General features: G+C 38.7%; 1 protein-coding gene across 1 annotated transcript in view; it reads right to left on the minus strand.

Annotated features, from left to right (window-relative positions):
* Positions 1–14,601: 14,601 nt before the first annotated feature.
* Positions 14,602–18,390, minus strand: part of Obp73a (Odorant-binding protein 73a) — a 65,724-nt gene continuing 61,935 nt past the window's right edge. The window contains exon 4 of the mRNA XM_073985079.1: positions 14,602–14,886. Within this exon, the coding sequence (XP_073841180.1) occupies positions 14,602–14,886 (285 nt within the window). The remainder of the gene's footprint in view (positions 14,887–18,390) is intronic.

Consider the following 18,390-nt stretch of genomic DNA (forward strand, 5'->3'; position numbering starts at 1 on the left):
TTGGTCTTTTCGCCGTTTACCGCCAGACCCACTTTCGCAGATTCTGCTTCGACCTTCTTAAAGGTATCAGTTACTTCCTTTACTGATCGTCCCATGATGTCTATGTCATCAGCGTAGGCAAGTAACATGTGGCTATTGGTGTAAATTGTGCCATTTCTTTTGACATTTGCATCTCGTATTACCTTTTCCAGCAAAATGTTGAAACCTCTTTTGGTACGAAATTCTTCGGAGAGGTTCTTTCCAATTTTAACTGAGGACCTAGTATCAGTTAAAGTCATCTTACAAAGCCGGATGAGCTTTACGGGGATACCAAATTCAGACATTGCATGGAATACCTTTGATCGGAGGGGACTGTCGAATGCTGCTTTATAATTGACAAAAAGGTGAAATGTGTCGATCTACATCTCTTGGGTCTTCTCTAGGATTTGCCGCAGGGTAAATATGTGGTCAATGGTGGACTTGCCAGGTCTAAAGCCACATTGGTATGGTCCAATTATTTCGTTGACCATTGGCTTTAGTCGTTCGCACAATATCCCTGACACTATCTTATAGGCAATAGGGAGAAGACTTATGCCCCTATAGTTGGAGCATACAGTCTTATCTCCTTTCTTGTGGACGGCACATAGGATGCTCAGGTTCCAATCGTCGGGTACGCGTTCTTCCTGCCAGATGGTGCTAACTAGCTGATGCATACACCTTATCAGCGCATCGCCTCCGGTTTTAAACAGCTCGGCTGGTAATCCATCGGCTCCTGCTGCTTTATTATTCTTTAGCCGGTTGATTGCTGTTTTTACCTCATCTTGGCCGGGCGGTATACATTCTATACCATCTTCTGGGATTGGATCTGTGGCATCATCGTCTTCGCTGCTATTGGATACCAGCAGTTTGGAGAAATGTTCCTTCCATATCCTGAGCACGCTATCTGTATATGTTACCAGATTACCTTGCTGGTCTCTAAAGGAGGATGTGCCTGTACCAAAGCCATCAGTTTGATGTTTCACTCTTCGGTAAAATTTTCGGACTTCATTCTGGCTCCTGCACATCTCGATTTTTTCACACTCCCGCTTTTCCATTTCTCTCTTTTTCTTGCGGAAAAGACGTTTCTCTTCTCTACTCTTCTCCCGGTATCTCTCTCGTGCGCTACGGGTTGCTACTGATTGTAAAGTAGCTCTATATGACGCATTTTTCTCTTCGGTAGCAGCGCGACACTCCTGGTCATACCATGGATTCCTTGGTGGAGGTCTCTGGTATCCAAGTATGGATTTTGCGGCTGTTTGCATGGAGTGGGCAATATTTTTCCATTGTGTTGTTATGTTATCGGGACAAGGAGTGCTCGCGTTAAGCAATTGGGCTAGTTGAGTGGAATATGCTGTGGCTATCTGTTGTGTTTGCAGCCTATCGATGTCCAACTTCCGCGTTGTGTCTGTTCGTGCTTTATTTGCAACGTTTAGACGGGTACATACCTTTGTTACAACAAGGTAGTGGTCCGAATCAATGTTTGCGCCTCGGAACGATCGTACATCCAACACGCTTGATGAATGCCTTCCATCTATCACAACGTGATCAGTTTGATTTATTGTTCTTTGATCTGGAGACAGCCAGGTGCCCTTATGTATATTGAGATGCTTAAATCTGTTACTGCTAACTACCATGTTTTTTGCCGCTGCGAAGTCTATCAGCCTCATGCCATTGTCAGATGTTTCATTGTGGAGACTGAATTTCCCGACTGTTGGACCAAAGACATTCTCCTTTCCAATTTTGGAATTAAAATCACCTAGAATAATTTTAATGTCATGGGCTGGACGTTTTTCTAAGCGCTCGTAGAATATAACTTTGGTCTGTTCGTCGTTGTCTTCGGTTGGAGCATGAGCGCAGATAAAGCTAATGTTGAAGAATTTTGCTTTTACAGGTGTGGTGACGTTTTCCCAATCCATCTTATTTCCTGTCACCTAAAGTCAAGGTTATACATATATAAGGGGCTCTAAAAAAGTTTGGCCTGAGAACCCAAAACCCTTTTGGGGCTTGATCAACTAACCGATTACTATTACCTCCACTTGGAATTTACCACACCATGACCCAAAAATTGTTGCACAGTGTTATCAGTATCATTCATAAACAACAACATTATATTCTTTCAAAATTTTAATTTTGGTCCATACAACTTTTTTTGTGAAACGGCAATCCTATCTACCTTCGTATCACGCCCAACACCTAATGTTCCAGACATTCCAACTTTAAGGTTTTGTTTTTATTTTCGCCAAGTTGTTAAGACGACCCCATCCATGTAAACAAAGTGCAGCGAAGCGTTTCTATGTTTTTTTTTGGTTTTTTTATTTGTTTAGCAAAATAGTTTCCAAATATTTTAGCCATAACATTGAGCATTTTGTGGTGGTGAGAGAATTTGTTCTTGCGATGTTGTTGTTTTTTTCTACAACATTTTGTGGTTAAATCATGTTAGAATATTATGTGTGGAGCTTGTCCTCTCACAATGAAAATGTGTTGGTTGCTGGTGGTTTTTTTTTTTTTTCAACCATGGAACGTGGGTATCCATTAGACAATTGGATTTAAGGCAGTTTGAACTTCATGTGTTGGTGATGTTGATCAAGTTAGAAATCTTGTTGCCGGGTTTTTCATTGTGGGGGTTTTATGGCAGGAATATTCAGTGGTTTCCTTTTGGCTTTGAACAGGGAAAATGTAATAAGATTCCGAAGTAAGTTTTGAGCACAGTAGCATATCGCACAAATTTTCTTGAATCAAACATATAAACACAAGATCTGTGGTTTGTGGTGTTTGCTTCAGTCCCAACAATAGCATTACTTTTTCATGCTTTAACTCTTCACCAATAATATTCGACTACTCTATGAACTACTGTCCCATAGCCTAAATATTTACTTTAACATCAAGCTTAGAGTAATTTATTCAATGGAAACAGTCAATTAGTGTAATGTTCGTTTTTGTTTTTTTTTTTTTTTTGGTTCTCCACAAAATATGTACCCGCTTAAAAACGTACAAAACATTCTGTGTTTTTCTCCAAGTTTTTTTTTTCGGAGGATGTTTGCAAGCATGTACCTTATTTCCTTTCCTTTGCTTTCTTGATGACTTTGACTTTTGCTTCTGTACCGCTGTCATTGTTGCAAAGAGTTGTTCACGGCTTTCTAGCTACCATTGAATAAACAGAATACAACAAGTTTTCCTGGATATCTTGTCCATTTCATTGCTTCTGGTGTTTTTCTTCTTGTTTTTTGCTTCCACTTGTTTAGATATATGTTATGGCCAATCAATTCTTGTTTGCCTGATAGATCATCTGTGAGATACAAGTGCTATACAAATAAATTCTAACGTAGAATTGAATGCTAAGAAAAAGTAAGATTTTTCTCTGAAGATACTGTCATGGGATAACAGACAACCAATCTTTCCATGAAGGGGACCAAGATAAAGGTATTGTATGTGTCACCATCGAACAATGTTTCGGACAGAAATTCTTTGACAAATATTTTCTGCTGCCGTTAAAGTACAATGGCATTTCTGATGTCATATAAATGTCAAAAAGTGGGGAAAGTAAAGAAACGAAATGTCTTTTATAGAAAATGCAGAAAAACTTTCTTAAGGGTGACCCCCATTTGTAAATCCCAAAAAAAGGCAATTTTTCATGAATTTTCAAAATATGACTTCGAGAAAAAGACGTTTTTATTTATGTTGCATACAAAACACAAAACATTTTTCCCTTCCAAGGCTCATATCTCAGGCAATATTGCTCCGATCGGCTTGAATATTTTACCGTACGTATTACATATTCTATGCTACTTCTACTTTAAAATAAGCCAATAAAAATTTTTCAATTTACAAGTGAGAGTCACTCCTTAAGAAGATAGTATTTTTCATAAGCTGTTTAAAATATATTGATATTGTTCTCTTTCATCCTGTGAGTTTGTTGCTTAAGTCTTTCGTTTTGAAATACCACAAGTAATTGGAACAAGTAAAACCATTAAGTTCGGTCGGGCCGAACTTTTTTTACGCTCAAGCATAAGCGAAAATGGAATAATAACCACAGATACCCCAAATGCATAAATTATGTCAAACAAGTAAGAACGGCGTTAAGTTCGGCGGGCCGAACTTTTTATACCCTCCACCATGAATTGTAAAGGAGTAAAATGGAACAATTGGTGTCATTTCGTTTATTAAAGTATTAAATTCTGCGCCACGTCAAAGCTTATTCCTAGAAGAAAAAATCCGAAAATCTGGGGGTACTGCTCTATGGGGGCTATATGATGGCGTGGGTCTACACCGACAAATTTCAGGTAGAATGTTTAATACCTCCAACAAAGGCTACATACCAAATTTCAGCCATTTTGGTGTTATATTGAGGCCACAACCTTCAAAAAAACGAAAATCGGGAAGTAGCGCTCTATGAGGGCTATATGATGGCGTAGAGCTATACCGACAAATTTTCAGTGGAAAGTTTAATATCCCCATCGAAGACTAAATAAGGCATGGACTGACAAAATTCTGGTGGAAAGTTGTATACCCCCAACAAAGACTAAATACCAAGTTTTAGCCATTTCAGTGTTATAATGAGTCTAAAACCTTAAAAGCGCCGAAAAATAGGGAGGCTATATGAACTCGTGGACCTATACCGACAATTTCAGGTGGAAAGTTTAGTACCCCCAAAGAAGACTAAATACCAAGTTTTAGCCATTTCTGTGTTATAATTAGGCTAAAACCTTAAAAGTACCGAATACGGTACCTCCGTTCTATGGGGGCTATATGAACTCGTGGACCAATATAGCCCATTTTCAATACCAAACATCCTAGGAGTAATAGAAACTTCTATACCAAATTATAAAGATTAAGAATTATAGGCTCTCCGACGAATATTTCGATGTGTTACAAACGGAATGACAAATTTAATTACACCCCCCATATTATGGTGGAGGGTATAAATTGTATCGAAAAATTTCTTCAATCTGTTGGTACCTTTATATGAAGGGCATTCGTCCTTAGGAGGACGATTTTTGGTGGGGATGTTTCTGGACCACTGGGAACCTCATATATCAAATTTCAGGTAGTTGGGATAAAAATTGTGCCTAAAATCCCCAAAATACCGAAAACTGCGATGTACCGACCAATAGGGGCTATACCCAAAAATGAATCTATGTGGTCTATTTTTGTGGAGAAGTTTCGTGGCCGCTGTATACCTCAAGTGTCAAGTAACATCTCGTTCGGTTAACAAATGTAGTTAAAATCCTCAAAATGCCGCAAATCGGGGCTAACGTTATATGGGGGCTATTACAAAAGATTTACCTATATTGATGATTTTTGGTGGAGAAGTTTCGGGACGACAGGGAACCTCAAGTATCAAATAACATCTAGTTCGTATAAAAATTGTAGCTAGAATCCTCAAAATACGAAAAACGGGGGGTTCCGTTATATGAGGGCTATTCCAAAACATGGACCTTTATTGACGCTTTTTAGTGGAGAAGTTTTTTGGTCTTTGAGAACCTCCAATGTAAAATTTCAGCTATTTCGGAAAACATTGTAGCTAAAATCCCCATAATACCAAAACATGGACCTATGTCTACGATTTTTGGTGGAGAAGTTTCGAGAGCGCTGAAACCTCAAGTGTCAAATTACAGCTAGTTCGGTTAAAAATGGTAGATAAAATCCTTAAAATACCGAAAATCGGGAGGTACCTTATATGGAGGCTATACCAATACATATACCTATGTTAACAATTTTTAGCGGAGACGTTTCGTGATCGCTGAAAACTTCAAGTGTCAAATTTCAACTAATCAGAACAGAAAATTTAGCTAAAACCTCAAAATACTTTAAATCGGTTGGTACCGTTATATGGGTCTGTACCAAAACGTGTACCTATGTTTGCAATTTTTAGTGGAGAAGTTTTTTGGTCATTGAGAACCTCAAATATCAAATTTCAGCTAATTAGGTCAGAAAATTTAGCTAAAAGCCTCAAAGCACTTTAAATAGGTAGGTACCGTTAAATGGAGGCTATACAAAAACGTGGACCTATGCAGCCCATCTTCGAACTTGACCTGCCTATGGAAGAAATATACTCGGGTGCAACATTTTAGCGTCCTATCTCAATTATTGCGGACGCTAGAGTGATTAAAACAGACTGGCGGAAAGACGGACCTGGTTAGATCGTCTTAGAATTTTTTCCTGATCAAGAATATATCGCTCATTTAATCAAAGAGTGACACGACTCAAAAAATCCAGTTTCGAGAAAAACGCGTTTTATGTTGGCGATTGAAATTTGACTTCCCAATTTAAAAAGATTATTACACAAAAACTAAAATAGCTACTTGGACCATATTTTGGAAACAGCTAGCCAGATATCAGTGCTAAATTTCCGCGCAAGTTCAAGCATAGTTTGAAGTGTTTTAGTGCTTCATAAACTCAAAAAAACTTTTGTGTTGAATTATGCGAAACTCTTAGTAAATGAGCTGTAACTCGTCGAGTTTGAGAGATATCAGCACAAGGTAAAGTAGAAGTCTTAGAAAAAATAGAAATCGCTAACTCAGAAAACGCATTTTTGAGATACAGTCTGTCGCAAAAGTTAGTATACACCGTTGAAACCAAAATGTATTAGGGATAAATATCACTATAACTTACTGAAAACAACAAACAATTAGTTTTATTTGATAGACAAGAAGATTGTCTTCAGTAATAACAATTAAAAATGCGCAATATTTGCATACATTAGTAAATGTACGGCTCGAATCCAAAAAGGACCAAAATTTATGTCGCAAAAGTTAGTATACAACGGAGAATCCTCGTGGAACTCTGTAAAAAATTCTTGATATTTTTGAAGAAAATGAAACTAAATCTGTACTTAAGATCATAAAGAGTATATTAATTGGTTTTATTGGCAGTTATAGTACTTATAGTTACAAGTCCAACGTACACTGGATCGCAAAATCGACAAAAAATGGTCATCTACAAATACAGCAACTGTGGCGACAAAATTCCGGGTGTTATGTTATGTTTATGTCTAAATTTCATCTCTAAAGTCTCTAAAATTTCAATATGGGGCGATCTTGATCGAGTTTCGACTTGTCCTGTTTTAAAAAAGGAGAATTTCTCGAAGGAAACCCATTCTTTTGAGGCCATTGTCCTTTTTAAACATGTAATAATCCTTAATCCTTACACATAAGGACTTTCATTTAAAGTTAATTTTCTCACAAATGTTGCCTCTTTTCATATTCCCACCAAAAGTAAATAGTAGGAGAACGTCAAGGTCCGTTGTAAGCCCTACAGTTATACTGTCCTCCCGGCCTTTTAGCAGTATTGGGCATGCTTCTCGTATCCCTAGTGTCTAATGTACTACTAATGTCTAATGAACTACTTCTAACTGATTCATTTAGTTGTATTTTGGTCCTAAGTGAAGCGAGCACAGCTCTTCAGAACGTTTTTGAACAATCCATGCGTTATAACAGCAGAAAAAGCTCTGTATTAAAATTTTAAATTAGCTTTCATATCCTTCTGTGGTGGTGAAGTATCACTGTAGGTCTTACATCAGAATTTGAGGTTCTCCTACTATTTATTTTTGGTGGGAATGTGAAAATGGACATAATTTGTGAGAAAATTAACTGAAAAGAAAAGCCCTTATGTTTAAGGATTAAGGACTATTACGTGTTTCAAAAGGACAACGGCCTCAAAAGTATGGATTTCCTTCAAGAAACTCCCGTTTCTTCAAAAAGGACAAGTCGAAACTCGATCAAGATCACCCCATATTGAAACTTTAGACCTTTCTGAGCATTTCATGGCTTTAAAATTCATAAACAGGACATAACACCCAAAATTTCGTCGCTAAAGTTGTTGTATTTATTTTTTTAATTTTTATTAACGAAGACGACCTTCGTGTCTCTCAAATAAAACTAATTGTTTGTTGTTTTCAATAAGTTATTATGCTTTTTATCCCTAATACATTTTGGTTTCATCGGTGTATACTAACTTTTGCGACAGACTGTATATACTTTATATGGTCGCAAATGATGAGTTCGATGTATTACAAACGTAAAAACAAGCTTAACACTATGGTGGAGGGTATAAAAAGGTGAAATATTAAATTTGAGTTTTTTTTATTAAAGGACGGCACGGACGGAGGAAAGTTTACGGCAAGTTTTATAAAGTTAAAAGAGGAGACAAAATTTGAAGTTTTTAAAGATTCTTAGGTAGACCATAAGAGAAAAATAAGTAAGGAGTTTTAAAAGTTTCTTAGGTGGAGCAAAGGAGGTCTGTAAACGGAGACTTTAAAAGGTTCTGTAAATCTACCTTCAAAGATTTTGAGAGGTTCGTAGGTGAGGAGTTTAAAAATATACCTTAGTGCGTCTAAGGAAGACAATAAACGCAGAAGATACTTTGGCGGATCTAAAGCTGGCACTGAAAGCGGAATTTAAAGAGATTATGTTTTTAAAGATTCTGATATTTTAAGAAGGATTTTAATCGGCTTCAAAGATTGTAGGATGGACATAAGGAGGGCAATAAATGAGTAAAGTTATAGGATTATTAGATGGACGAGGACAATAACCTTAGAGTTTTAAAAGGTTCTAAAATAATAAATGACGATTTTTAAACGAAGAGTGGAACTGAGACGACAATAAACGTAATATTTTAAAAGGTTCTAAGGTGGACCTACCGAAGATAGTAAACGTAGAGTTACAAAAAATCTTAGGTGGAACGAAGGACAATACTAGTAAAAAAGTATCAGTCGGCTTTGCCGACAGAGATATACCCTCAGCCTGTGTGGATTGAAATACTTCTTTCCCCAAAAAACTCATGGATTTAGGGAGGTTTTCAAAATTTTGGGCGTATGAACCGATGTAAGTATAGATAGGATTAAAACTCGATAGATAGAGCTTTTTTATCACACTAGCCTACGAAAAACATAATATTGCTGTAAACGGGGCCACTAGAAAAACCTTAGGTAAAAATGTCAAAAGGATCCGCGAACAGACCCTAACTCCACAAAAAAGTTGAATATTTGTGTGGGTGGGACCAAATCGGTTTGTACGTCTATGAGAAATCACGCGTACCATTTTAGCGAATATTTTCGAACTTTTGTGGGGGAGGTACCGGAAGAAGTGGACCTATAAGCACCACCTTCGAATTTCATCTAATATTCGAAGAAATATTACAGTATCCAAAGTGTGGACGAAAGCAGTACTCGGTTCGAGCTCCCCAACCACTACACACGGTGTCATCGATGTTTTTTGTAACTTTCAGGCTATTTTCTCAGGAAGTATGCAATTGCCCCTGATGAAACTTATACTGTCATATAGAGGACAGTGAATAGAAGTTGCTTCAACAAAAATCAAAGCGATTCGAGGTCTTAAACAGAACTTTTCCGAAATTTTGTGTGGGAGGTACCCGAAGGAGTGGACGGATTGGGTCCATATTGGAACCTCATCTAAGTCTAGTAGAAATTTTACGATGTGCAAAGTAGGGACCAAATCGGTTACACCCTTCAAGAGTTATCGTGCGCACAAATTTTCCGAACATTTCCGAAGTTTTGTGGGGGAGATACCGGAAGGAGTGCGCCGGTATAACCCATCTTCGAGCTTAAACTAAGTTTGGACAAAATATTACGAAAACCAAATTTTGGACCGAATCGGTTGATCCGTGCGAGAGTTATCGTGCGCTCCAGCCAGACAGACAGACAGCCGGACGGACATGGGTAAATCAACTCCAAATTGCCTGAAACACATTTCGTCCAAACATACTTGGGGTCTAAAATCATTATTTCGAAGAGGCACATTTTGCCCATATGAAAGTGTATATACCCACGTTAGCATAAATGCTGAGGGTATAGAAAATTGAGTTTTGACAGATTCTTTGATGGACCTAAAGAGGTATAACTAAAGAGTTTAGGTATAACTAAAGAGTTTATTATCGGGGAGTTTAAGCCGGGCTTAAGGAGGACAGCAATTGTTTAATTTTTAAAGGTTTTTAGGTAGATCTAAGGAGGACAAAAAACGTAGAATTTTGAAAAGTTCTAAGATCCAAGAAGGACAAGAGGATTTTTAGGTGAAAGACTCTAAAACAGGCCAGAGTAGGACAGTAGTGGTTAATTGTAATAGATTCTTATTTGGAACTAAGGATGACAATAAATGTGGAGTTTTTTGAAAGGTTCTAACACAGGCCGAAGGAGGTCTATAAATGGTTAATTTTAAAAGATTCTTAAATAGGCCTAAAGAGGACAATAAAGGTTGAGTTTTGAAAGGTTATAAGACGGGCCTAGAAGGACAATAAATTAATTTTTTATACCCTCAACCTTTAGGCTAACGGGGGTATATACACTTTGATACGACCAAAAATATGCCAAGTATGTTTGGACAACATTCGTTTCAGACAATTTGGAGTCGATTTAGCCATGTCCGTCCGTCCGTTTGTCTGTCTGCCTGATGCGCACGAAAACCCTCGAACGGATCATCCGATTTGAACGAATTTTGCACCTCGTAATATTTTGCCCAAACTAAGTTTAAGTTCGAAGATGGGCCATATCAGTCCACTTCTACGGGTATCCACCATCATATTATTCTTTCTAGATATAGTCCATACTTTCTGAGATAATGCCCTAAAATCTTCAAGAAACCCGGACGGCACCAACTAAAGTGGAAAATAAGCAAGATAACTCTCGCAAACTTTCGAATTTCAATCAAATAATAATTCGAATTATAAATGGAATAATTCGAATTACAAATGAAATGTTTCCAATTACATATGAAATAATGGAATTACGAATGAAATGTTACGAATTACAACTGGAATATTTCGAATTACATCTGAAAGAGATGTATACGACAGATCGCAATAAGTTACAAAGTTTGCAGAATGCGGTCCAGAAAACTGCAACATGTCTTCAGTAGACCACTTACATGAGCAAGCTAAAATAGTGGTCCAAACATACAGGAGATAACCTCCACTCAAACAGGCATATACAGTCGCCAAGGCTATAAGGCGCCTATCACCCACCATCCGTGGAAGCGGAATAACAACAGCTTCCTAAACAAACGAGAGTTGTTTTGGCGCAACTAAGATTCGCCTCAATTCTTATTAGGCCATATTCCCAGCATAAGAGTGCAGTGCAACTGTTCATCTGCCCAACAAAACAAGCTCAACTAACTCTTATTTCATTATGGTCGCTCAGCCTTTTGAACGGTCGGTCCGTTTAAGAGATATCGCGCGTACTATTTTAGGGAGTATTTTTAAACTTTTGTGGCGAGGTACCGAAAACAGTGGAGCCATATGCTCCATCATCGGACTTTATTTTAGATTCGCAGAATTATTACTATATGCCAAGTTAAGACCAATGCAGAATCCGGTTCGACAGTTGCCGTGCGCATCAACCACTGCACATGGTGGCCGTAGGATTTTTTTTACAATTTGCTCAGTAAGTATGTACCTGACTCAGAAAAACGATTTGAGTGGAGGCCGTAATTTTGTGTGTGAGGTACCCGAAGGAGTGGACCGATAGAGTCTATATTATTCACATTAGTATAAGGACTGAGGGTATAAAAAATACCAGAATATACCGCTGAATTAATCTCCACTTTTTATAACCTCAGCATTTATGCTAACGAGGGTAGTGTATATAACCTCCTTAGCATAAATGCATACCGGCAAAATTTGACTCATCGAAAAAGTGGTTTTAGACCCCAAGTATGTTTGCACGAAATCCGTTTCAGACTATTTGGAGTCAATTTAGCAATGTCCGTCCGTCTGTCTTTCTGACTGGCTGGTGCGCACGATAACTCTCGAACGGATGAACTGATATGGTCAAAAATTTTGGCAAAATGGGCCATATCGGTCCACTCCTTCAGATACCTCCCCCACAAAGGTCGAAAATGTTCGAAAAATTTGTACGAACGATAACTTACACATCGTAAAATTTTACCAGACATACATAGATAAGATACTAACATGGAATGTACCGGTCCTTCGGGTACCTCTTTAGGACCAGCTTTTGAATGGCTTTGATTTTTGTTGTAACCTCTAGAATTTGCTGCGCCACTTACAAAGGTACAAGTTTCATCAGGGGCAAGTTCACACTTCCTAAGAAAATAGCCTGAAATGTGCAAAAAAAACTCCTATGACACAGTGTGTAGTGGTTGGAGCGCAAGATAACCCTCGAACGGATCTGCCGATTAGGTCTAAAATTTGGCCGTCATAATTTGTCCATAGTTAGTTGAAATTCGAAGATACGCCATATCGCTCCACTCCTACAGGTACCTCCTCCACAAAAGTTCAAAAATGTTCGGAACAATTGTGCGCATGATAACGATACTTTACACATCCTATTATATCTACCAAATATAGATCAGGTTCGAATATGGACTATATTTGTTCACTCCTTCGGGTACCTCCCACACAAAATTTCGGATAAGTTCACTTTAAGACCTGCTCTCGAATAACTTTGATTTTTGTTGAAGCAACTTGCATTCGCTGCCTCCATTACAACGCTAAAAGTTTTTTTCAGGGGTAAGTCCATAATTCTTGAGAAAACAGCCCGAAAGGAGTAAAAAAACCGTATTGCAACAAATGTGGTGGCTGGAGATTTGGTCAAAAATTTGGTCATCGTCATATTTTGTCCAAACTTCCGGCACTTCCCCCCCCCAATATTTAAAAAATGTCGCTAAAATGGTAGGCACGATATCTCTTGAACGAGTCAACCAATCTGGTACAAGCTTTGGATGTGCCAATATTTTGCCAAATTTAGTTTAACTTCTAAAACGGCCTATGTCGGTTCTCTCCTTAGGGTACCTTCCCCACAAAAGTTCAACATTTGTGTATAAGTACAGTTTAGGGTATGTTCGAAGAACCTTTGGAAATGTATACCGATGCTGTTCGTTGTGGTCGTGTTTACAGCATGCTTCATGGCATAGTGATCCAAAAGTTATACGATGACCCACTAAAATGACTATAATATATATAATTGTTCCACAAACATTCCAGGCGGGACAAGGGAGACTTTCCTCATATCAATGAGTGCACCCCGATTCATATTAGCTCAATGATATTGGACCTACAGTTTATCGCCGAGTCCGAACGGCGTGTCCTAAGACACCACTTGTAGAGAAGTTTTACATGGCTGAAATACTCGGGAAATTTGATGTTGCCTAGCCGGGGAATCAAACACACGACCTTCGGCTTGCAAGGCATACAATTGCACCAGGGTGGCACCCAAATGACTTGTGGGCGCGATATCTATCGAAATGATATGATTGTCAAAATAAGATCCACTTCCGTAATGGACTATATTGGTCCATTCCTTCACGTTTAACTTTAATCCCAATCCACATTTTTGTCGGCATGTTCAAATGTCCAAAAAGGGTCACAAAATTCTGAAAAGACCCTAAATACATTCGATCTTTCCGTAGATTAATGTTTTAATTCGATTTTTTTACCTGTTTCCTATCAACCAAACCCATTTCCCATTCCGAGTTTGTTGCTTAAGTCTTTCGTTTCTTTATTTCCTAAACATATTTTATAGATTTAAATACAAACCACAACAACAATAATTCGACGGATATATGTGGTTAATATTACTAAAACAATTGTATTACCCACAAATGTAAAACCACTCATCCATGAATAGGAAAACAACATCCATTCACCCTGCTCTAACCTACTAAATTATGCAAATAATATGGAAAAAGTTCTAATAATTACCGAATAATTACACTTAAACTTCAAAAATCTACAAAGTATTTCAACAATGCACTGAACATTTGATAACAACGTATGTATGTTTGTAACTGAATGCTAGACGTAATAATTACAACATACACCATATTTGATGGGTTCGTGTGTGTGTGATGCACTGTAATTCAGCGGATGATGATGAGTGGTGGACAGCTCAAAGTGTGAATATGAAAATAACAAGACACTGACCTAGACTTGATGTACAAACATTTGTCTGTATGTACGAATGCACCATCAAGGAAGAGTAGAATTATTAGCAATCAAAGAAGATGAAGAAGAAGAATCGACTTTAATTGAATTTTCGTATTGTTGTGGATTTGCGGCATCCACTGGAATTAGGTTGAACCGTTGCAAACACAGTAACTCAGTTACAGGCTGGAAGTTTGTTGCTGTTGCTCGCGTTGTTGAAGATTTATGAAAACAAAACGTGATTTATAATGTGTCCATGTGTCACGGGGGTAAAACATTGTAACCTTGCAAAAGAAAAGTATGGAGAATAGTTTAAATGTCCGATCTCAATTGTGTAGTGAAATTCGAAATGAACTCTATTTAAAACAAAATGCAATCGGTAGTTAAGGAAACTTAGAAAGTTATGGGAATATTAATGATGATTTGAAGAAAAACTAAAATTGATGATCATATTCATGAATTCTCTTTAAGAGAAGCAGCGCTACATTTATGGTTAAGCGTATAACTTAGGTAAAACATATCAAAAATAAAAAATCACCAATCTGCCAGTAATTTTATTATTATGTTAATTCTCTTAAACACTTTATTGAAAACTATATTTAAATTAAATAAATAAATAATATGTATTTATATCATAAATAAATTAAATAACATTTCTTATATTCTAATAACAAAAACAAATAATATTTTTTACGATTTATATTGATCCAAACAATAGCCGGTAATTTGATCCGATATACAATCGAATACATCAAAAGCCAAATCACAACTTTCACCCTTTTCCGGTAGCTGACGACGATTCACGTGATATTTATTGGTGACAGCACGCAAACACAAATTCACCGACCTTAGGGTAGCCATAAAAAATCCATGCTCATTGACACCGCCCGAATAGAAATCCACCAAACCGTCCAATGTAGGCCAGCCGTTTTTATCAATGGCATTATTTTTGGCATAAACACAATGCAGCAGACACTGTAAGACAAAAGGCAGGGGATAAGATGAATGAGACGCCAGGTAAACAAAAATTATTAACAAATTAATAATAAAAAAACGTTTAATTTATTATTTATCTTTAGCTTAAGCAAATAAAAACCATTGGGAATATTACATTTATTGTGTGAAAAAAATGAATAAATAAAATAATATTTACACTAATCAACAGTGTTGTCAAAAAAATTTCAAGGTATATTGACAGAAGGTATATGCATGACCTAGGGGTGGAAGATACCAAGAAATGGTCGGCGAACGGTTATAACATGGCACAGCATCGGACTTATCTTTGTCCCTCTTCAATCTCCAGTGAACACTGGCATCCCCGTGGTGTTCCTGGGGAACTTTAAGCTATCATGAACTTACTTATTTACTTAGCTGGCCCATTAAAGAACATTTGTTCTATAGGCCGAACTAAGAAGAGATCTCCATTCCTCTCTATTTGTTGCTTTGCACTCTGGAATACCGCGCCTTGTCATCTCATCATCCACTTGTTTGCGCCATCTATTCCTTGGCCTGCCAATTCTGCGTGCACCGCCATGTGGCATGTATTCATACGCCTTTTTAGCGGGTTCATCATCGCTCATTCTTATGATATGGCCTAGCCAACGCAATCGCTGCATCTCGATACGTTTAACCATATTGATGTCGTTGTATAGCAGATACAGCTCGTGGTTCATGCGACGTCGATATTCACCGTCAACGCAGATTGGTCCGTAGATCTTTCGAAGAATTTTTCTCTCAAACACACCAAGCATTGCCATGTGTGCTTGCGCAAGTACCCAGGCTTCGGAGCCATACATCAGCACGGGTAGTATCAGTGTTTTGTAGAGCGTTATTTTTGTTTGACGAGATGTGGCTTTGTTTTTAAACTGCTTACTTAAACCAAAGTAGCATCTGTTGGCCAATACAATTCTTCTTTTTATTTCACAACTGATGTCGTTTGTTGTGTTTACGGAGGTGCCGAGGTAGACGAAGTCTTTTACTACCTCAATATTATAGGAACCAACTTTCACAGTCGGTCCGAGCTCAATGGACGCATTGCGCGTCGACACCATCAACTTGGTCTTCTCACCGTTTACCGCCAGACCCACTTTAGCAGATTCTCCTTCGACCTTTATAAAGGTATCAGTTACTTCTTTTACTGATCAGCCCATGATGCCTATATCATCAGCATAAGCAAGTAACATGTGACTATTGGTGTAGATTGTGCCACTTCTTTTGACGTTTGCCTCTCGTATAACCTTTTCTAGCAGGATGTTGAAGAGGTCACACGAAAGGCTGTCTCCTTGTCTGAAACCTCTTTTGGTACCAAACTCTTCGGAGAGGTTCTTTCCTATTTTAACTGAGGACCTCGTGTCAGTTAAAGTTATTTTACAAAGCCGGATGAGCTTTGCGGGAATACCAAATTCAGACATGGCTTGGAATACCTTTGAACGCAGCGGGCTGTCGAAGGCTGCTTTATAATCGACAAAAAGGTGGTAGGTGTCGATCTGCATCTCTTGGGTCTTCTCCAGGATTTGCCGCAGGGTAGATGTCTGGTCAATGGTGGACTTGCCAGGTCTAAAGCCGCATTGGTATGGTCCAATTATCTCGTTGACCATAGGCTTTAGTCGTTCGCACAATATCCCTGACACGATCTTGTAGGCAATAGGGAGTAGACTTATGCCCCTATAGTTAGAGCATACAGTCTTATCTCCCTTCTTGTGGACGGGGCACAGGATACTCAGGTTCCAATCGTCGGGTACTCGTTCTTCCTGCCAGATGGTGCTAACTAGCTGATGAATACACCTTATCAGCGTGTCGCCTCCGGTTTTGAACAGCTCGGCTGGTAAGCCATCGGCCCCTGCTGCCTTATTATTCTTCAGCCGATTTATTGCTGTCTTTACCTCATCTTGGCTGGGCGGTATACGTTCAATACCATCTTCTGGGATTGGGACTGTGGTATCTTCGTCGTCTTCGCTGCTATTGGATACCAACAGATTTGAAAAATGTTATTTCCATATCCTGACTACACTATCTGTATCAGTTACCAAATTACCTTGCTGGTCTCTACAGGAGGATGTGCCTGTACCAAAGCCATCAGTTTGATGCTTGACTCTTTGGTAGAATTTTCGGACTTCATTCTGGCTCCTGTACATCTCGATTTTTTCACACTCCCGCTTTTCCATCTCTCTCTTTTTCCTGCGGAAAAGACGTTTCTCCTCTCTCCTTCGCTACTCTCTCGTGCGCTACTCGTTGCTACGGATTGTAAAGTAGCCTTATATGCCGCATTTTTCTCTTCGGTGGCAGCACGACACTCCTCATCATACCATGGATTCCTTGGTGGAGGTCTCTGGTATACAAGTATGGATTTTGCGGCTGTTTGCATGGAGTGGGCAATGCTTTGCCATTGCGCTGATATGTTATCGGGATGAGGAGTGCTTTGATTAAGCAATTGGGCTAGTTGAGTGGAATATGCTGTGGCTATCTGTTGTGATTGCAGCTTACCGATGTCTAACTTTCGTGTTGTGTCTGTTCGTACTTTGTTTGCTACGTTTAAGCGGGTGCGTACCTTTGCTGCAACAATGTAGTGGTCCGAATCAATGTTTGCGCCTCGGAACGATCGTACATCCAACACGCTCGATGAATGTCTTCCATCTATCACAACATGATCAATTTGGTTTCTTGTTTTCTGATCTGGAGACAGCCAGGTGCCCTTATGAATATCGAGATGATTAAATCTGGTACTGCTAACTACCATGTTTTTTGCAGCTGCAAAGTCTATCAGCCTCATACCATTGTCAGATGTTTCACTGTGGAGTTGAATTTCCCGACTGTTGGGCCAAAGATATTCTCCTTTCCAATTTTTGCATTAAAATCGCCTAGAATAATTTTAATATCATGGGCAGGGCAACGGTCATATGTTTCTTCTAAGCGCTCGTAAAATATATCTTTGGTCTGTTCGTCCTTTTCTTCAGTGGGAGCATGAGCGCAAATAAAGCTGATGTTGAAGAATTTAGCTTTTATTCGAATTGCAGCAAGTCTTTCATTCACTGGGGTGAAGCTGGATACGAGATGTTTTAGTCTCCGACTAACTACGAATCCACAACCAAACTCATGCTTTACGTCATGGCAGCTATAATACAGTGCGTCACCTTTAGGTGTTGTTGTGACGCTTTTCCCAGTCCATCGTATTTCCTGTATGGCAGTAATATCGGTCTTGTACTTTTCAAGTACGTCTGCCAATGCGAAGACTGCACCTTCTCTATAAAGAGTGCGAACATTCCAGGTGCAGATTCGCAGATCATGGTCCTTAAAACGTTTGCGGGGTTCGTCAACTTTAGAGGGGTTTGTTTTTCTTTTCTTTCGTTTTTTCATAGTAGGCTGTTTTTTCTAGGGAAGGGTTACTGACCCGACGCCCAAACCCAAGTTTTTAACGTTCTTATGGGTGAACGCGCGGCACATGTTTGCTCACTACCTTTAACGGGTGTTAAAGGCAGTTCC

The sequence above is a fragment of the Musca autumnalis genome, unplaced genomic scaffold (genome assembly GCF_047663935.1).
Source record: "Musca autumnalis isolate F117 unplaced genomic scaffold, ASM4766393v1 scaffold_4, whole genome shotgun sequence".
Lineage (NCBI taxonomy): Eukaryota > Metazoa > Arthropoda > Insecta > Diptera > Muscidae > Musca > Musca autumnalis.